Raw genomic sequence first — 21,988 nt, 5'->3', positions numbered from 1 at the left:
CTGAATAATTAAAAAAAAAAAAAAAACAGTTTAAAGCTTTTCTGATAGTTAAAATTTCTAACCATTATGCTTCTGAAATAATTACATTTACTGGCTTTTTGAGGAGGAAAAAAAATATTAATTAGGTAAAATATTATCAGTACTGTCATTTGTTTAGCCACATTTATGCCTAAGTCATAATGCACAGAGGTGGAAGACATAACTTGATCTGTTCAGACGTGCTGAGGGCTGCCCTTGCTCTTTCTTTTCTTTCCCATAAGAAGTTAGTGTATTCTAGATAAATATCTGAAAAATAGATTAATGATCATTTCCTTTGTTCTATCTAGGTCCTCTTTCTTGACATTCTTCCCTCCTTGAACTTACTTATCTTCCTTCAAAACTATCTTCCTTCCTTGCAGTCTCTTCTTTTCTCAATATATCTCTAATCTCCCAATTTTTATCTTCCAGTCTGCTCTACCTTTATTCCTACTCCAGCTTCCATCTCTGGCTTTTAGAGCTTTAAAATGTTAAGACACATAAAGCTGAAAGGCAGAATCTACATTAAAAAAGCAAGAATATTGAGGTCTTATAATCCAAAAGCAACTCCAAGAAGAGAAGCTGCTCCCTTTTGCTAAAAGCATTGAAGAGGAGAACCCTGCAATTTGCTAAGAGCTCTCCTTTTCCTGTGGGCCTCTGGCTGCAGGAACTGGAGGTTTCATGGTGGTGGGGGGTTATTTGTTTGTTTTGGGATTTGGTTTGTTTGGGGTTTTTTCCCTTTACACCTTTCCAGAATCCCTTTTCCAAATTACTTGGTAAGCAGGATGCAATCCATGTGTTGTATTGTTTGTTTTTTTTTCTCTTTCTCTCTCTCTTATCTCAAAGAAGCATGTTAAAAAAAAAAAAAGTCATGTTTTGATGTGTTTGAGGAAGAAGACAAGGGGAAAAGCTGTCCATTACTCATGCTAGTAATCAGGTTTTACACTCAGTGACTTCAAGGTCTGTATTTTCAAGTATTGGGAGTGCTTTTCAGTAATAGGTAAACTTGTCCCTAGTCCTTTCAGTTCTGTTGCAGGCCATTTCTTTACCACTAGGTCAACCAACAAAAGTTACTGTAATGTTTCCATCCCCTGCTGTTTCTTGAGCTGAGAACAGTAACATGCAGGAGCCATCTATAAAATTACTATCTAAGGCAGAGTTACATATTTTCATACTTTCTTTGGTACCATTTTGCAATCACAGAAATCAAAATGGTTTTATTTAACAAGCGTTCAGTCTTGACTGATGACACCTTGTGGTACAGTTCTGATTATTTCTTTGTGATATTTTAGAAGAAAAAAGCTTTCAATAAGTCTGAACGATGTGTCACAAAGAAAATAAAATTTTGCAATAAAGCTGAAGGGATTGAAGATTGGATTGAAGATTGAATTGAAGATATTAACTCATAGTGTTAGTACATTCTTCTATTTCCCCTTTGTGCATCACCATGTATTTTCCTCCCTTCTAAAGTCTCGAAACGAATTTTTAGAAGTTGGTATTGTCTTTTACCTATGCAGTGTTGTTCATTTGAGGTTTTTAATAAAAAGTTTGGACCTCCAGAAATGGTTATAGTATGACTTAATGTGAGCAGCTGAAACAGGAACAAGAAGTACCAATGGTTTCTTTGCACTAGGTGATAGTAAATTTCATACTCTGCATCTTCGCTTTCTTATACACAAGCTTACTGGGCTAAAAAGGGATAGAGAGGGAGTGAAGAATGAGTAATGCCTTCAGAGATCTGGGATTAAGCAAAATCTTTTGCATGTGAATAAGGATCTTAGCCTTGTTTTTCTGTTTGGCTTCAAAATTTCTCAACAAAGGTAACTTGGCTCTCATCTAGCTGTGTGCTTATTAATGGAGGATTATGGTCCCTTTGAAACTCTTTCTGGTGGTGTTCACCTCCCAGTTATATATGCAAAACTGGATACTTCTGGGTTAAACAATCAAAACTCAAACTGAAAGACAAAATATTCAAATTGTATAAAGCTGTAATTATGTCCAATGGGCTCTGTGCACCAAGTACATGTTGCATCCTACTTTTACACCATTTTCTGTTCAGAATGACCTCACCGATTTCAACCGATTGAAACGTAAGTAAGAGAAACTGCAACATGTCTCCAATTATTTTATGCTAGAATTCTGTTTCCCTAATACTGTGTCATATCACAAAACTGAAGACTATAATCATTCTGGGAAAGAACACTTTGCACAAGCTTCTGATTATGTTCATATTTTCAATGTGAAAGTTCTAAATATCCGTTATATAGGGAAGTATGTCTTGTGACTACTTCTTTTTAACTCCAAGGTGAATGCTTAAAAAATTCTTGGAAAAAATAGACAAGTGTATATGCCCTTCAAAGTAATTAGCAAGTTTCAAAAGTGATTGGTACTAAACAATTATTGTCATTGATCAGCACTGAACAGATAATTTTAAACAAAGTCATTGTGTGCTCAGCAGATTACAGCTTGTTAACGGGCAAGTTCTAAATGACCTCTTAAGCTAGTCAAATCAATGATGCATATTCCTCATTAAGTAACATCAAAATGTAAGTGGTCTTATAAATAATGTTTATTTTAAGCACTAAAACAAATGGCAAAACCTTGATATATCAAAAGCCATCTGTTCATGGAAATACTTTTTTTTTCCATAGGATTACTTTTGTTGATGAGCATTTATAGCAACCTTAGAATTTTTTTAAGGGAGAATCATATTCTGACCTAGTACTCAAAACTGAAATAAATTAAAACAAGTTTTCTGATTTAATTTTTAAATATGAAACTGATGTTCTTGTTACAACGAAATGCAAACCAGTAAGACAGAGATGTAGACTGCCTTCAAAACTATGGGTGTGTATGCACCCTCAACGATACTTCAATTGCCAAAGTCCAAAATATCTTTCTAATCAGTAGCTATGAAGTGAAATAAGTATTTTAATACAGCAAAACTAAGTGGATAAATAGGAAAATATAAACAGTTATTATTTTCAGAACACTGAAGTATATTAATCATGAATCAAGCTCACAGTATGTGAATGTGAGGCACTGTTGACTTAGGAAACCTACATTTTGGCTATGTCATCTATACAGAAACTCCACAGGCCTTATTCTTTATTGCCCTGGACTTGATTACCTCTTATGAAAACAGATGACAGGAAAAAATACAAAAAATGCAGTGTTTCAGAATGGTAGCATCTTTAGCTCTGCAGATATGGTTCTACAAGATGTAGACAGAGAACCAGATTCTGACATTTGCAACTAAATAAAGATCTGTTCTATTGTTTTTCTACTGATTTAAATTTCCATTAAAGAAAAGGGCATGACTGAAAGAATGATACTTTGAAGATTTATATCACCTAATGATTCAACATTATATTTCCATTACAAATGAATGGGAACATATTCGATTACTTTTTAAAATGAAAGACCAAATGCAAAGCTTCATTTGACTAGAATACATAATTACCTCTGAAATTTGGTCTTCAAATGTCTTCTAAAAGTACACAGATAACTTTTAAGAGCTGCCTTGCATCTTGTGTTTTCTTACTGATTCGAGTACCTTCCCTGTGGGGACAGGCTGAGAGAGTTGGGGCTGTTCACCCTGGAGAAAAGAAGGCTCCAGGGAGACCATGGAGCAGGCTTCCAGTGCCTGACGAGGGCCCACAAGAAAGCCAGGAAGGGACTTTTTTACAAGGGCTTGTGGAGATAGGATGAAAGGCAATGTCTTTAAGCTTGAAGGAGGGTAGATTTAGGCTAGGTATTAGGAAGAAATTTTTTAGAGTGAGGGTGGTGAGACGCTGGAAGAGGTTGCCCAGGGAGGTCATGAGTGCCTCCTCCCTGGAGATATTTAAGACCAGGTTGGATGAGGCCTTGAGCGACCTGGTCTACTGGAAGGTGTTGTTGCCCATGGCAAGGAAGCTGAAACGAAATAATCTTGAAGGTCCCTTCCAACCTAAACCATTCTATGGATCTGTGAACCTATGATTTCAGCCACATGAGTATACAGCATTGATCCACTATGGCATCTGTTAAACCAGCTAAGGAATACACTAAAACAACAATAAAGTGCATTTCTGAGGAAGTTGTTTGCTTTCAGCTCTTCAAAATGCACCAAATACTATATTTTGTGCCTTTGAGAGAACTGGAACTGTGTCAAAAACCTGAGTTTTCCTGCAACCAGAAAGTTCAGATAATTAAAATCCATTCAAAGAATCTTCCTAATTTGCAGAAGTTCCCTTCAAATAAAGATAAAAAGATTTCACAGAATCATAGAATGTTTTAAATTGGAAGGGACCTTAAAGACCACCTAGTTTAAACTTCCCTGTTATGAGCAGGGACACCTTCTACTGGACTAGATTTCTCAAAACCCCCATCCAACCTGGCCTGGAACACTTCCAGGGACAAGACATCCACAACTTCTCTGGGTGATCTGTTCCAGTGCCTCACAACCATTACAGTGAAGAATTTCTTCCTTACACCTAATTTAAATCTACCTTCTTTCTGTTTACAGCCATTACCCCTTGTCTTATTACTACATGCCCTCATAAAATGCTCCTTTGCCAAAGTCCCTCATCCCAAGAACTATCTCATGTCCTTCCCATGTTTGTTTTACATATTTAAGTGCAGCTGTTTTACATATTTAAGGGCAAATTTAAGTGCAGCAGGGGAAAAGTGCTGATTTCTAGTTAAATATATGTTGCATTTTCCCCCTTATTTGTTGTATATTTATTAGAGTTACAAGGACTGTTTATACACTTCTTCATTTAGTAAAATCTGCTCATAATATCATCAACGAGATCATGGCAGTTGATGAATCAGTGGCAGTTCCACTTCTAAGTTTAGACAATGAAATTGTACTGTGCTGTCTGAGTACCTCTTTTGAGATGTGATACATCAAATATCATGTACTAACAAAAGAAAAAACCACAGCCACAAGTCACATCAGCAAAGATGAAAGCCCCATAGTTTGTCAGAATTGTAAATACATGTCTACATTTGTAAGAATACTGGCAGATAAAATGTTTAGGGTTTTGATCAGCATTGTATATGCTAAGGTACAATGAACATTCAAATGGGGCAAGACATATGCAGATGCCTGAAATTCAGCTACAGTTTTCAAATAGAATCCAGACCACTGAGTGTAACTTTAATTTTTAACTTTGTACTATTTCCCGCTGTTGCCATCAGCATATCAATCAAGTGTATATTATTCTGGTTTGCTCATTTTATTAAAAGCAAATTCAGAGAACAATTGACTTTTCATTTGTTTAACAAGTGAAGAAATATTTACCCTGACAGCCATTTCATTGTAGAAATTCATCTTCATAATAAAATATGCTGTCTGTGAATCAAGGAAAAAAAAAAAGATGGCATATATTTCAGTTACACAAAGACAGTGCTCCTATTTTTACATATAAAAGATAAGAATCTTTATACATAATACATAATAAGAGTTCTAGGCTTAGAGAGAATAAAATCAAACTTTGTATTGAAGAGATAGGCTTCCTAATACATAATGCAGGCTTAACCAGAAAAATCTATGGTAGTCAAACTAGGAGCTAATGGAGATATATGATCATAAAATGCTCTCCGCTGAGTTTGATAATCAATGGTGCTCTACTGAGAGTAGAATAACAAAGCAGAAATATTCACAAGTGCTGGTGACACGTAGTATTGTATGATTTATTCACTGGGGTTCTTTTAGCCAAAACTCACAGAAACATAAAAGGAATTCATATTTCAAGACGTCTGGTTTAATGAAAAATTCAAAGAAATGCTGTCTTCAGTCGAAATCGTTCAAGGATACGGATGCAGTGATGGAGCAAAATTGTGCCTTCCAACCATCTGTACTAAATGTTATGTACTTAGCTGCCTCTCGAGTAATCCTTGGGAATTTTGTTTCATTTAATATTCATTTTAACATCATAAAATCATAAATACAATGATACTATGTTACAGTGAATCCCCTGATATAGAAAACATTTCCTGAAGTCCTGGTTTTCTTCCAATAAAGTAGATTCCTCTCCTAGTGAACGAATCCCCTATTATACTAAGCAATCACTTGGCAGCATAGGTTATTTTAATGGATACATCACTTTAAACTAAGCTTTCACATCTGTTCCGCCCTCTAATTACAAATGCAAAATGAACATAATTCACAATTGTATCATAAAAAGTAAAATATAAGTACTTTGAATGCAAGAGTATGTCCTTTATTTAGCACAACGTGCAGCTTTTATGTGTTTCTCGTGTTTTAGACACAAATCAAAAGCAAAAGTGCTTTCCCCTGATATAGTGATTTTCTCCCCCATGGCAAACAGGAATTCACTATAAAAGGGTTTCACTGTAATTAGTGTTATTTGAATTGCCTAGTCTGATCCAAAGCAAATTGTCTGTGGAGAGCAGCAGGACTGGATTATTTATCAACAGTCTGGGCAATTAAGAAACAGTTGGCTGCAATATGTTATTTACAAATGAACACAATGATGCTACTTCATTTTAAATTCTCTTTCTTCATTACATTAAGCAAGGCATAATTCCTGCAGTTTAATTAAGGTGCATTTTAAATGCTCACTTTAATATCATACCAATCTACTAATAATGGAAACAGTGGAAAAGATATTTCTTACATGAAAGAAAAATGCAGAACTGCTAAATTTCCAAAAAGTTTCACGTATATACGTAGACGTATACACATGTATGCTTATATATATTTGAGGGAATCTTCACCCCAAAGGTATGAATTAGAATAAATAATGGACTCCATCTCTCCTTTTGTCTCCATAAATGTTTTCTGAGTGATATTAACTGCAGATAGCTAATACTGGAATGAAATAATGGTTGCCAGGTCTAAGTATATTCCTGAACTGTTTGATTAAATTGATAAAATTTTACTTTGCAGCTCTTTTTTAATTTCTTTTGAAGGGAATGTAAGAATTGTTACACTCTTAAATGGACAAAACACATTTTTAATGGAAATTCCTAAGCTTTCTCATCAGATTTCTGTCCCTCAGTGATTAAACTGAAGAATCTTACACATCTTTGTTTCTTCTTTTCACAGTTGAAGGCTGTAAGCACCTAGGTCTGAATCCATCCCATTTCACTGAAGAACCTAATTGGAGACCTAACACCATTATGCTATTTGTATCATCAGTACTGAAAGACAGTGGGACCATTTTCACCTTGAGCATGGCAAAGTGTTGAAGTGCTTTGCAATTGCATCTCTGCTTGCTATTTACAGATACAGTCAAAAGCAAATAGGATCCTAACTTTCATACCTCACTTAGGTGTGAGAAATCCAAACCTTACCCTGCTTGCAGTAAAAAGGAAATTACACATTCCTGCTTTGACTCAATGTTATTCTAAATCACGAGCTGGCCAAATGCAGAAGTGCTTGTATAGCTGTCTTAAGCTGAAAGCCAAAGCCGGTGTCACCATCTCGGTTCTTTTGCAAATTAATTTGCCCTCTCTTTTCTAATCCTATTCTAATCTAATATACACTAACTCTGCTATTACAAGTGATGGAGAATGTGTTCATCCCTACCCACAAAAGCACAGCCATAATTTAGTGCTTCAACTCAAGTCTGTTTTATGTGCTTTCCTAGTAAACAAAAGACTCTTTCCTGAACTGGGACCTTCTTGCTCAGAAATTTGCTTTCTTATGCCTAAGTGGAATTTCCTGCATTTCTGCTTGTGCCCATTCTGTTGCCTTTCATTCTTTCACTGTCTGCCAAGGCCCCACTGCAAGGCTCACTCTCTGGGAAGAATTACCTTGCCACTTCATCCACACCCACTGTGATGGTTTGAAACTGTCTCTTTAATTTTTCTTTGCAAAGTTCAAGCAGAGAAAGTGAAAGCGTGTAAATAAGTCACTATTGGGTGTAAGAAAGCAAAATAATGATTGTTCTAAATCACTCACACTGACACACCCACCATCTCCACTTCCAAACCATGAAGTCTTCATATCTGTCTCTGATGTTAATATACAGATGTCCCTTCTAGTCTACTTTAAGTCTATGATTCCAAAATATACCTGAAACCTTTTGTGTATAAACTACTGTATGTTCTTCTCCTATTCTGTTTAAAACCATGTTTAAGAATCACCCACAGATATGGTCTGATCATGATTAGTGTGGTTTTCCTTTAGCCAGTTAATACAATGTGTCAAATCCAAAGGAGAAAGAAATTCGATTGCAAGTAGGTTGAGAGAAGAAATCCACACGTGGTCTGAGTTGAGAATGGGCAATTTGTTGTTGTGTGTTTTTTTTCACTAGACCAAATATGCATTTGCCTAATTCATAGTGGTCTGGGACTACTCAAAACTGGTTCCTGAGGTGAATCTGAGCTATTTAGAGTCGTCTCAAAATACATCACTTAAAATACTAACTTTTTTCAACTTCATCTCCATCCAAAGTAATCTGAAAATAAGGCTATCATGCATGCTAACTTCACATAACAATGAAATGTTACAATTCCCTTTGCTTTAACAAGTGATTTCTTGACTCTGAGAGATATTGTAAAAAGAAACAGTGATGTATAGTTTGATTCATGTTCTGCTGTTTACCTGATTTTAAAATTCATACTTTCCTGTAGATCATGCAAGACTTTCAGAATCCAGTACAACCTATGTAACTAAGTTATTAAGAAAACTATAAGAATGCAGTTCTTACTTTTAGATTGAATTTAATACTAGAAAACAAAGCTTTACACCAAAGTAGCTATATTCAGAATATAGAAAGTCATATAATTTCAGCCATTAAAACCATCACCAAAAGGGTTTTTTTAACTTAATGTGTGTTAACAATGAAAGGAAGAGGCACTAGGAGTAACAAATTAAATACTAGTAGTGATGCACATATGGACAACCAATCTGACGAGCCTCAGCCTTTGTTATTTTCCGCATCAGTACCACTCACATTTCACAATTTTGAATATAATCATTAAAGTGATTTATTATCAAGTAATCATGGGTATTTTGTGCATATGCTTTGCCTTGTTTGCTGGCAGCAGATACCAATCTGATCATTATCAGTGGACAAATTTTAAAGTGACTAATTTTTTTGTATTTAAAGAACTATCATGTTTAATGTATCATTGTGTTTCACAATCAGGAGTCATTAAAACAGTTGTTAGCAAGAATTTAAAACAAACATTAACTGATCCTGTAACTTAAAAGTTGCATTAAGCTGCTGAGGAGAGTTTCTCTTTAAAATATTCCAGATTCAGTCATTAACTGAGTAAAGACAATGAACATAGGGAATTAACTTGAACTTTGTATTTAAGTCCACCCAAAAATATACAATACTGAATATAGTCGTCTAAAGGTAGAAAAAGGTGCCTTTTCATCTGGTACTTGTACAGGTTTCAGGTTAGCTTCCAACCAAGCTGTCCTGTTCAGTCTTTTCTAATCAAAGAGACACAAGCATAAAATTAAAAATTTGAGGGAAGAAGTGAGATTGCTACACTGATTGCTGTACAGTTCATAAGCCTGTTGATACAATTCTGTTTCACTAGAGGCTTGGCTAATACTGGATAAATACTGGAATCCAGAAACTGGCTGAACTTGTGATCTAATTTAGAATGTATGTATTAAATGTGGGTTTGCAACTTTTTTTGTCCTACATTATTTCATAGACTTCAGATTTGGCAAGGGCTTGTCACTTAAGTCTATTTGAAGAACTATGTGTGAACCTATCTCAGCATGGTTATTACAGGAAATCTGTGTTAACTTGAAACTCTCTTAAAATGTAGCTGTGAGGTGTGTTTTTTAAGAAGAGAGGGCAAAAGAAGAAAGAGGTAATAAAGAAATGAGGTAAAATACCTCAAATTTCACAGAAACAGGGAACAACTAAGTTTGGCAGGGACCTCTGGAGTTCGAAATCATTGCTCAAAGCAGAGTAAATTAGAAGCAGTTGTGCAGGGCCTCAATCAGTTGGGTTTTGACTATCTGCAAGGATGGATACTCCATAAGCACAACTTGAAATCTTTGCGCAACCCATTTCAATATCTGACCACCCTCACAGTAAAATTTCCTGTATTGCAGTTTGTGTCCACTGCCTCTCATCCTGTCACTGGGCACCAATTTCAAATGCCATTGTAGGCTGGGTATCTGGGAAGAATTTTCTTGCTATCTCACCTATAAGGCACCACTCAGAATGGTGCAATGGACAATAGGCACAGTGATAATGTGTTCATTTTGTATCTTAACTGTTAAAAATCACTGCTTTTACAACTTTTATATGAAAAATAAGTCTCTGAAGTGGCATAACTCTGTTTAAAATAGGAAACTGATTACTACCATCACCACCACCAACAAAATCACATTTGAACATAGGAGGGACAAAAAGATGGCTCCTTACAATTTGAGACAATTGAAAAATATGTAAAATGGCCACTATCTGGTCTTTTCCTGCTTCAAGCCTCTCAAAGACTTAGCAGATGCCAAAAGCTGACATGGTTCTTATTCTCATCTTGAAAAACACAGAAACGTAATCACGTAAATCACCTGAAAGTCAAATTCACCACTTTATAATGATTTAACTGTGGAAAAAAATTAGAACTGAAAGGAATGAGATGTCTTTACCTAACGCATTGCCTGAAGCATATCTAAGCCATCCATGATAGCCATTTGTCTAACTTGCTCTTAAAAGTGTGCAGTAGAGGGAGTTCCACAGAATCTTTTGGCAGTACATGTCAATGTTTCATATGAAATTGTTTTCTTCCTTCCCTTTTTGTAGTGGCGGCATGAATCCTTTCTTTTCATTAACAAATTTTAACATACTTTATCACATCTTTCTTCTTCTGCAGAAGCTTTTCCAGATTAAACAAACCTTCCTTAAACTCAGGGACAATATTCAACTGAAGTTACCCTTGGTTTTTCGAAGTGGAACCTAATCTAACCATGAAGATATGTGCCCTGTATACAAAAGTTAGAAGTTTAGAAGATGGACTGGAAAACATAGCCTGAAAGGAAGACTCCTGATTTATTAGTTAAGCCAGGTAAGTTTGAAGAGAGAAAATCTTTAATTTGATTACTGATAGGCTTGGGGAAAACATTGACAAGCCTTTAGGCATACAGATCCTGCTACTGGAAAACACACTTCAGTAAATGTGGACTTTAGATTTTAAAGTACAAGCTGTTATGGCTCATTTCTTTTGCTTTTTCTTGAATTGTTGCTTTTAACTGAAACAAATCAATTTAACTTTACCAAAATTAATCAAGAATAAGTGACTAATAAGTTTTAAACTACTGTAAAATACTGACATAAATTAATACATTTGTGAAGTAAACTACATATTAAAAACTTAACTGTTTTATGTTAAAGGCAAATTAGTTTGTTCTTAATCTTCTCAACCTGCTAACAGAGATTTTAGCTTGTGTGCTATGATACACTTTTGCTATCTTCAAGTCTCTCAAGGGAATTAGATTGACTGTGATCTGCTGTGTGCCTTAAGGCAAACCCTCAAATACTTCAAGCTTCATTAAGTAAGAAATTTAAACCACTAAAACATAGAAGAGCAACGTGTAGATACAGTGGCTTAATATATTTTCGGAATTAAAAGTTCTACCGGCAAAAAAATAGCATCTTGTAAAGCTCCAGTTCTGTAATTAGCATCATACAGGCAGGCTTCTGCATGAACAGATCTCATTGCTGGTTTGGAGACTAATACTCCAGAGCTGAAAACACTTAAAACACTGACTTGACTTGACTGCTATGAGTGGGCTTACTGAAACTAATGGTGCTTTTCATCACAGTAAAGTTAAGTATGTGTCTGTGTATATAAAGAATCAAGTCCCAGCTTTTTAATTCCAATGGGAGTGAATGAACATACTACAATAGAACGTATTCTATAAATAACCAAACAAAATTTTCAAAACTAGTTTTTTACCTCTACTATTTTTCTGAAGTGTCTTCTGCTTTGATAACCTCTCCACCACTTCTGTATAGAGATCACCATTTTGGTCAGATATCTAAAATGAAATACATTTTTTATGATAGTTTTTAGATTTTACAAGGTAACTTTATTGTTTCCTAATATTAACAATAACAGAGTGTACTGTATCCATACTTACTCCAAACACAGACACTGCAAACATACTTTATACATGTATAAAACCACAAATACACATAAACACTTATAAACCAATATTTATACATACACATACACTTTCATTATGGAAAAAAATAGGAGCTTCTGCAAACTTACCTATATGCTATTTCAGTTGTCATTAAAAAAGTTTAATGAAATAACCTTACATATGTAATTTGCAAGATACCTGATTGCATTTTCATGAATGGTTTTAACCAGCATGTGGGACAAGTTCAGTGCAAAACTTGCCACAGCTTTACAATTTTAAATATTTGACAAAACTCGCAGACATCTGGAATTTTTAGATTACTTTTCCCCTTTTATTAGATTACACCTAGCATAACTGAAGAAAATTTTTACTATGTTTTTATTGTACATATTTTATTATGGTACTAAAAGTTCTGGAATGTCACAATCATTACTTTGGGGCTGCCTGTAAGTTCTATAGGGGAGCATTCTCACCACCTAACCATGGACACGAAATTTAGAATCCTTGCAGTACAGCTAGTCACTCAGTGGAGGCAGTTATTTTCCAGCAGGTAGTTCAGAGGGCCTAAATGAGAGGGTAATTCAGAGCACTGACAAGCAGCTATACTGAGCTTGTACTCATAAATCAGACACCATATCCACCTTTGGAAAGAGGACACTGAGCAGGATCACTGTACACAGTTGCAGGTAAATCCTCCTCTTTACTTAGCTGACTTAGCTCTTTTTACACGCTCATTATAATTACATTGTGCTTCATAAGTTGGTCATTGCAAATACAAATGTGCATGTGGAAGAACATTTTCCTACAGAACAGACTGCCAAAGACTTGGGTTTTCAACTTTCTTTTGCATTGTGCTATTGTTACTCATGTGATGGAAATAGAGAAGCACTAACTGGTCCTCTCAGGAGCTTTGTCATACCAAGATATCTTAAACAATACTGTGCATCTACTCTCAAAATGGATTATTTGGATTATTATCATCATGCCATTTTAACTGTATGAAGTTCTGAAAAAAAAATATTTCTTATAGTGGCCCAGTAATTTTAATTCTATTTAAAAGCAAAATATTTTTCCCCAAATTCTCCCATTTTATTAAAATCAAGTAATACTTTGAGAAACGTCAGGAAAAAAATCAGGATGGTACAATAGGCTTAACATACTACCTCATATAGGCTCGAACTCTGCATCCTCGAAACCAGCTCTGGATTTTGACAGCTGCTTTGTACTTTATTCTTCTGCCTTCATCTGCAGATCTGAAAATATAAAAAGCAGTAATACTTGTCATCATCATAGTTTAGTACCAAAGCAGAAAATTCTTCTTAATATGTCATATGGTTGCAGTTTGTGATGTTTTTGAACAGGTTTTGCACATCCTAATAGTTAAATAATAGTGCAGAACAGTGTCATCTGCATTGGTTCCATTTTATGAAGATAACAAAGATAGAGTATTGCAACTTATAGATGATGTAAGGTTTGGGAAACTGTACTTCTTCCCATACAATACTGAATCGCAGAATCACAGACTACTGTCGGTTGCAGAGACCTGCAAGATCATCCAGTTCAACCTTCGACCCAACACAGCAGGGTCAACACTAAACCATGTCACTAAGCACCAGGTCCACACGCCATTTAAACAGATCCAGGGATGGTGACCCCATCACTGCCTTAGGCAGACTACTGCAAAATTTGACAACCTTTTCAATGAACAGTATTTCCCAATATCCAGCCTAAACCTCCTCTAGTACAGCCGGCATCCATTTTCTCTAGCCCTGTTGTTTACCACTAGGGAGAAAAGTCTGGCCCCCTTCCAGCTCCAACCCCTTCTCAGATACCTGCAGAGAGCAATGAGGGTTTCCCTCAGCCCCCTCAGGCCCCCAAGACTGAGCAACCCCAGCTTCATCAGCCACTCCTTGTAGGACGTGCTCTAAGCCCTTCCTGAGCCACATCACCCCTCCACAAGCCTCATGTCCCCCCTACAATGAGGGGCTCAGAATTAAACACAGTGTTTGAGGCGTGGCCCCACAAGTGCCAAGCACAGGGGGACAAACACCTCCCTATTCCTGCTGGGCATGGTATCCATAATAGAAGCCTGGATGCCACTGGCCTTCTCAGCTACCTGAGCACACTGCTGACCCATATCCAGTTGGCTATGAACCAATACATGAATATCAGCATGTCAGCATGTCATGGACTTCTTTTGTTGCAGGTGAAATATATGGTCAATGCTTTAATGATAATTAGGCCTGAATGATAACAAAAAAAATGTACATCTACATAAATAATAAATTAACCATAGTTAATATTATCATGATAAATATCAGTTGAATTAGTAAGAAGCATATATTAAGGATGAGATCTAGTTCAAATACATTGTTTGATGACCAATACAAGATATTTTATTTATTACTTGAAGAATGATATCATCAATAATGGTGACAGATGCACTCCTTGTCTATAGACCTTTTTAAATAAGTATAAGCTGGCTATACAAAGTGAAAGTGGAGAATTTAGACATTTTTAGCTAGTTTCTTAGGAAGCAATTTAAAGAAGAAAAATACTAAAATGAAGAAGAGGTGATTGAAGAAAAGTGAGATACAAATGAAAGTCAGAACTTTTTATATTACAGCAATGAAAGCATAGGACAACAGTAGATGTAGAAACTCTAGAAGGCTGGGACTGTCAGGATACAAAATTAATATTTTGCATCATTGTGGCTTAAAAGGAATTGGAAACCAGTGGTGTTAGTAATTTGAATAGATTCCAAAAATATAACCATGGGATCTTTTATGTGGAAACATAGCAGTCCATGCTACAGCTTCCTGAATCTTGACTTTTCACAATGGGGAATTTAAAGACATGGATTTTGGAGATAATGCAGAAAGGAAGCTGGCAGCATATTGGCAAGCGCTTCAGGCAGGCAAGGAGGGCACAAGAGGAAACAAAAGAATTAGGAAACATACCAGGGTTGCAGAACTGATTAATATAGATGTTAGAGGAACTAATGAAAAGGGAGGATACAGAGAAAGTTACACAAGAAGAAAGGTCATCTAGACAGAGATACTGGTGAAGCAGCTAAGATGCAAGATAGATGTAAGTAGACAATCAATGACTTCAAGGAGATTTCCAAGAACTATTAGCTGTCAAAGTTTTGTGTCAAACGACACAATACAAGGAAAAGGCATGAGCACAAGTGGGAAAGAAGGGCAAGCAAAAGGAGCTCATGAGAAAGTCAGAAAATAATTTCATAAGTAGTTGTTGCTTGCCGTCTTTCTGTGACTGTCTGTTAGAAGAATAGTGTTTGTGACAAAGTAAATGTCAGGTAAGGAAAATCATGAATCGAAAAGAGATTAAAGAAATAGTTTCTCAGAGACTTCAGGAAGAAATCATTACTACTATGAGTTTCAATGTGGAGGTGTAGAATCCAGCTATCTTTTATTCATTTTTTGTTTGTTTGTTTGCTTCAAAATGTCAGTAACTAAGGTTTTAAACTTAAAATTTTATTTTTGTTTTCATGGATTTTTTTTCTATCCCATTTTTATTAGGAATATATTTACCAAACTCTTCAATTTTCTACAACTGGCACAAGAACAAGTAGGTTAGTATTGGGTATTTTTCTTATCTAGTTCATATTAGTTAGGTCTCCTAAGAATGAGTTGTGCAAAATTAATTTCCACAGTAAACATAAAGGAGATTGATTTTTATCTGATAAATTAGGATTATCCTCATTACAGTTCTTCAAAAATAAAACACAGATTTGCTACCAGAGATCAAGAAGTATTAGCTCCATTCATTTTATATCATCTGGTGTAGCATGTGCTCTCAAATCAAATTAAGTGGCCATCCGACATGCATCAAACCTGTCCATACCTGGAAATTGTAGGAAACAGGCTTTTTTAAATAAGACCACAAAAGTTGATATCAAAGCTGGCATTTACTCTAGAGAGCTTCCTTGCTGCTGTCTTGCTCAGCTTTCTAGACTTCAGAGGAAGCAACCCAGAAGTAAAATTATTTTGATTAAAAGGATATGGATAGGCAGCCATGATTACAACTTGGAAATGAGGAGGATGTGGGACTGGTTGTGTCAGAGGTGACAGCTCCAAAATCAGTCCTACCCACCTGGCAATGGCAACAGTCTGCTTCTGGAAGACCAGAAGCATTCCCTATTACTCCCATCAGTTTTTTTTAGTTAACATTCTATCTTGCCTGGCCAAATCATCTTTGAAATCCTTGTAAAGTTTATTGAAGCAGTCCAGCAACAGACTTGTTTTTCTTACAGTATAATTCCATAAACACTTTCAAAGTGGCCTTGCCAACAGAAGAAGTGGTTTGAGGTGTAAGTTGCTCCAGCTATTATCTGCCCTTCTGATCGGATCACATAGTTGCCATACTATTGAATAAAGCTTTTAGAGTCACATACTTCTCAAAGACTTTATTGAATGTTAAAAAGGCATGCTCAAGGTCAGCATCTGACATATAGATGTTACAGTAAATGAAAGTTGAATAAGTAATAAAATCTTTTAAGAAACTTCATACCTCAGACATAAACAGAGTTCTGCTTAAAACGTGACAGAAAGGTTATTAAGATCAGAAGAACAGGTAAACCTGTCTAACCATAACCAACAGGAAAGATTACAGTCATCAGCGTGCCATAAGTTTTAAAGGAACAGGCGTAGAGTCCTAAAATAGGAAAAAAAAATTGAAAGACAAAGTTTTCTAACTTGTGGATTTACATTAAGGCACTTCAATTATTACTTTCCTCCTGCAGTGATAATTGCTAGCAAGAATACTTAGATTTCACCAGAGTTACTTTAAGTCAAGCTGGTCGGGAGGGTGCGTGTATTCTAGGTGTTCTACAGAATTACGGTTTTAGGTCTTGATGCATAGGTGAAGAAAGAAATACCTTTCTTCTGCCTTAAAATATGTTCGACACATGTGGAAGTGTGTGGTTCACGTCTTACCCTTGGAGGTATTTGCAAACAGGGCAATTTATTAAAAAAAGGGGGGAAAAAAAGGTAAATACTTGGTAATCTATGTACTTCTTCACATCCTGATGCTTCAGATCAAAACATCTTTTGGGGGTTCTGGTCCCTCACTGCAAAATACTGACATCATAAATTAAGCTTTATTTTTGTTCACAATATTAAGTATTGTATGCTGAATGCTTTCCAACTATCTGTGAATGATGAGTGACTGCATAGATTACACCGACTCACATGCTCACAGCATCCCAGATTTGTCAATTTTAACAAATCTATGACATTATGTAGATAAAACAGACTTCTGAAAGAGAAAGTAAGGCTGTTGTCTGACTTCAAAATATAAATGCTCCAAAAATAATTCAAAGATCACTGCAAATTTGACACACATTAATATCAAAGCCTCATTTATTAAAATTAAGAGTTAAAAAAGAATCTACCAAAATCTCTAACCAAGATGTCCTGATTTGTTTCAGGATTTTGCTGACAGCTTTGTTGAAGTAGTCCAAGTTTTTCACTCTAACAAACAAAGATCAGATTACTGATCAGCCCCATTTAGTTGCTGACCTGGACTGTTCAAAGCTTCTCATTTAAATTCTCAGCTGAAAATCTGAATTTCAAGAAGCCGATGGATTACAGCATATTCTTAAAAGGGAAACAATTTATTTTTTTGAAAGCTCTGCCAAAAAAAACAAATCCCCAAACATCAAGCATGCTGCCCTCCAATGGATTTCCATGTCTGGCTCAGCCTGCTCCTTCTAACCTGAAGTACGTGAAATACAAGCATAGTCTTCTGTAACTGATGCTCATTTAGTGAACTGCTGCGTGTACTGCCACAGGAGTACGAGCTAAAGTTCAGGGAAAGAACAGGAAAACACAGCACCCTTTATGCAGGCAGGACTCGAACTCACTGTACTTTTAGCTATGTTCAGCTTTCCTATTCATGTTAATGATGTAATTGGATTCTAAAACAAATTATTCATTAATCAGTGAAGGAAAAAAAATCCTAATACTATGTGAAATATACTTTTTTTTTTCTTTTTTTTTCAGTAGCAACAATGCAGTTGAATAAAAGCATTTACAGCACAAATCTATGCATTATTAAAATAGGTCTTAAAAGGAACATTTTGGATCTTTAGTATAATAAACATCTCCTTAACAGAGGTGTTAGAAAGAAACAGAACATCGCAGAAACTCAGGCTGCATAATTTAATTTAGAAGCAATGCCCATTTTTAAACAATGTAGGGAATAAAAATCAACTCGCTCAGCAGCTGGGGACTTCTCTGTCAATTAACTAAAAAACCTCCACAAAACCCCAAACAAGCCAACCTCTCCCCCTCTACCCCTCCAAACCCCTGACGCTTGTCAACGGGATAAACTAATCGTCCAGTAAAAGTTAGAGATTTGAACAGATTTGATCAGGTCCCACGGCTTGTGTGCCACTGCCGGAGGGAGGCCCAAGAGGAGTAACACTCCGGGAAGGGCTGCGTCGGCGGAGCGGGGAGGGAGGGAGACGGCCGGATCCGGGGTCGGCGCGGGGATGAACCCGTGGCGCTCAGCGCCTCTCGGGAGTTTCCAGAGGCTCTTTCCCCCTCAAAATTAGCAGGGATCGGGGGGGGAAACAGGACGACACTATTTTCCGTGCATAAATGAAGCCTTTAAAGAAACGGTGCCGCTGCCATCTGGTCTCCTCGAATCAGTCTGGCAATATTGGGGGAGCAAGCTGGGTAGATGCTCGCGGGCGGGGGGCAGGAGGGGAAGGGAGTGCCAAAGCTAAACCGTTTTCAGCGGGAGTGTCGCCATCTCATTGCCGAGGGAGTCCAGGAGCTGCCTGCCCCGCCAGCCTTAGCCCGGCATGGGGACGTACGCCCCACCACTAGCACGATCCAGTTACCTCTGCCTACGGAAATACTCCTCCCGCAGCACCGATAGCCTGTCCTGAAGCTGGGCTAAAGCAGCCATACTCTTTCCCTCCTTCCCTCCCTACCGACGCCGCCACCATGGCAACGGGACGGAACCATCCGGTGCGAGCGCGGGGGTGGCGCTCCTCATGGCAGCCCCGACGCAGGACGCCAGCGGCAGCAGAGGCCCCGCGGAGCTGAACTGGGATTGAAGAAGAGACAAGGTGGGGAGTGTCGGAGGGGATGTGGCATTCCTGGGTAACTGTCCGGAGAGGGAGGCGAAGAGGCGAGATGGTAGCTCCCGGCTTCCTCCCGGTGCAGCAGCTGCTTCCGGGCTCTCATCATGGGGGACTGAGGGGTAGTTCTGGTCGCCCGCGTCCTTCCTTCTCGGCCCTCGCGTGCTCGTCTCCGGTGCTGCAGTCGGCCATCTCTCCGTTTCTTCTCGGCTCAGTCTCTGCGAAGTGGCGCCAGCCTCCCCGGGGAGCGGCCGGGGGAGGCGCCGGGTTCATGTTCCGGGTCGCTGAACCTACCCCGACCCGAGCTCAGGCGGCGAGAAAGAGCTGGTAAGCCCAGGCCCGGGGGGCGCCTGGTCGCTCGGACCACAGGCCGGGGTGGAGGGGGGGGGGGACGTCTCCACCGCCCCCTGCGCTATTGTAGGGCCGCGGGCGCGGTGCCGGTATTTGGGAGAAAGGATCGGAGACACCATCTCCTCGTCGTGTGTGGGGCTTGAGACGTGGGGGCAAGTGGTACCCTTGCTCCGGCCGGCCTTCCACGCCGACCGGCGGGCTGCCAGGCCTGTCCCGGTATGCACCCCTGCCGCTGCTGGTTTCGTTGGGGGGGAGACGTTGGTGCTTTCCGCTAAAGGCCTTCGGAGGAAGAGGGGTTGGAGGCTTGGCAGGTGCCACTAGCACGTTTCAACGGCTTGCCATGTTTATGAGTGAGCAATAGGCTGGAGGAAGAAACTTTCTCTTCGTTGCTAAGAAAAGATAGCAGACAAACGGTAAATCAAAACTTTCTGTCACAAGTTTTGGTAGTTATTTTTGTTGTGGTTTTTTTTTTTTTTTTTCTTTCTTTCTTTCTTTCTTTTAGTATGTGTTTGTTTTTTTCTAATTATGGTGAACTCTCCAAGGCTTAAACCTTGTGAGGTGTATACTGCAGAAATATCCAGTTAGGTGTCTTGCTTCTCTGAGGCTATTTTATTGCAAACCAAGAATCAACAAGTGCTGCTGTAGCCAATGAACAAGGAAAATACAAGTAGCTTACTGCAACAGAATTCACAGATTTGCCATTTTATGTAATTCCGTATACAAGCGTAGTGACCCCAAAGGCCATGTTTTTTTTACTGTAGAACTCTGAAGATTCACCATTTTATGTAATTCTGTATACAAGCATAATGACCCCAAAGGCCACGTTTTTTGTTGTTTTTTTTTTTTTTTTTTACTGCAGAACTCTGAAGAGGGGAAACAGAACAGAAAAGTGACATGTTAATAGACAGTATATGGAAGTATAACAGACAGGAAGTATATAAAGAGTGGTATTGGAGAGGCTTGATAGAAGTGACATGTCACAAGCAACCACCTGGAAAGCCTTTCATTTCCTTCATCAAATGTTAGATATTTTATGATTTAGTAGGCGGCAGCTGATGTATATAACTTCTATTTCAGTTCAATTTTAATAATAGGAATGTGGTGTGGTTGTGCTTGTAGTGGTTTTTTTTTTGTTTGTTTGTTTCTTGTCTGTTGGTAATTTGAGGCCTTGAGGCTTTTTTGTAGAGGCTATGTTATGTTTACAGATAACCTGCTGGAGAAAGTTTCTAGATCTGAAATAGATTTTTATTTACACTATTTGTTTAATTTCTGAGAACAGGGAAGAAGAGGAAGAGAAAGGCTCAACATTTAGTTTTCTTACATAGAAAACTTGATTCCTCCTCCAGTTCTGCTGATACCACTACTTCTTTTTCCTGTGGATCTTTCCATGGCTTCTTTAAATTTTTCTAAATGAGAAATCTTTCAGAGAGGGATTTTGTTTAGAATCATAGAATTGTTGGGGTTGAAAGGGACCTAAAGGAATATCTAGTTCCAACCCCCCTGCCATGGGCAGGGACACCTCACTCTAGATCAGGTTTCCCAGAGCCACATTCAGCCTGGCCTTAAAAAACCTCCAGGGTTGGGGATCCCACCACCTCCCTGGCAACCTGTTCCAGTGTCAACCATTTGAACGAGGTGCAGAAATTCGGAGATTTTTTTAATTGTTTTTTTTTTTTAAATGTCTAATACTTGATGCAGAGAATCAAGAACTTGTGCTTTCTGAAAGCATCAAGATGCTAAACAAGTGAGTAGATTCAGAACAGCCAGCGTGTAAGAGCGTTCATTTCAGGTGGTAAAGCTCCTGTGAAGCTGAATGTTTTTCATTTATATTGTGAACATGTGACAAGTTAGGAATAGTTTGCTTTTTGTGTACTTACTGAGCACTCCAATTGTCTTGACTTTGGTGCTATAGCATATTACCATTTGACAATTCCTGTGATTCTCCACCTTGACAATTAATTAATGAAGTCATACTTCTGAAAAGGGCAAGCATATCAGTAAATGGCAGCAATGGGATTGCAGGAATTGCTACCTCTCGTGATAAATTGCTCTAAATCTCATTTCTGGCTGACCAGTTCATTTGTTAGAGCGTTATTAAATACGGTTATGTCAGCATCTTTCAGACTGTGTACCATTGCTCTCTACTGAACGCTTTCACTTTTGAATATGAGTAGATAAGTGTTTATTGTGCTTTCTTAGATAAGCATCAGTTGTGGAAAAGTTAGGTGTACTTATTGCAAGTTTGGCCCTAATTTTGGGGGGATTAGCAGCATAATTAATAAAATTCTATTATTCATCAAATACTAATAATTTGGACAAGTGTAAAGAAAACCTAAAACTTGTCTAAAGAAGTTTCTCTGCAAAACTGGTACCAAGAGTTGATGTGTAGTGTGTGATGGGAGGAGTAAAATGTTGCTAGTAGTTCTATACAG

General features: G+C 37.7%; 2 protein-coding genes across 2 annotated transcripts in view; one reads left to right on the top strand and one right to left on the bottom strand.

Annotated features, from left to right (window-relative positions):
- The window catches only part of SPATA17 (spermatogenesis associated 17), a 93,258-nt gene extending 74,222 nt beyond the window's left edge, over window positions 1-19,036 (bottom strand). Inside the window, exons 1-4 of the mRNA XM_054399201.1 lie at window positions 18,963-19,036; window positions 13,255-13,344; window positions 11,902-11,983; window positions 5,303-5,353 (exon numbers count right to left, since the gene is read on the bottom strand). Coding sequence (XP_054255176.1) covers window positions 5,303-5,353; window positions 11,902-11,983; window positions 13,255-13,344; window positions 18,963-19,030 — 291 coding nt within the window. The 5' untranslated portion in view covers window positions 19,031-19,036. The remainder of the gene's footprint in view (window positions 1-5,302; window positions 5,354-11,901; window positions 11,984-13,254; window positions 13,345-18,962) is intronic.
- A 440-nt stretch (window positions 19,037-19,476) lies between these two features.
- GPATCH2 (G-patch domain containing 2) overlaps window positions 19,477-21,988 on the top strand; it is a 123,007-nt gene continuing 120,495 nt past the window's right edge. The window contains exon 1 of the mRNA XM_054399189.1: window positions 19,477-19,532. Within this exon, the coding sequence (XP_054255164.1) occupies window positions 19,477-19,532 (56 nt within the window). The remainder of the gene's footprint in view (window positions 19,533-21,988) is intronic.

Source organism: Indicator indicator, chromosome 2 (genome assembly GCF_027791375.1).
Source record: "Indicator indicator isolate 239-I01 chromosome 2, UM_Iind_1.1, whole genome shotgun sequence".
NCBI lineage: Eukaryota > Metazoa > Chordata > Aves > Piciformes > Indicatoridae > Indicator > Indicator indicator.
Note: the sequence above shows the minus strand (reverse complement) of the source record. Positions and strands in the feature narration are given on the sequence as shown.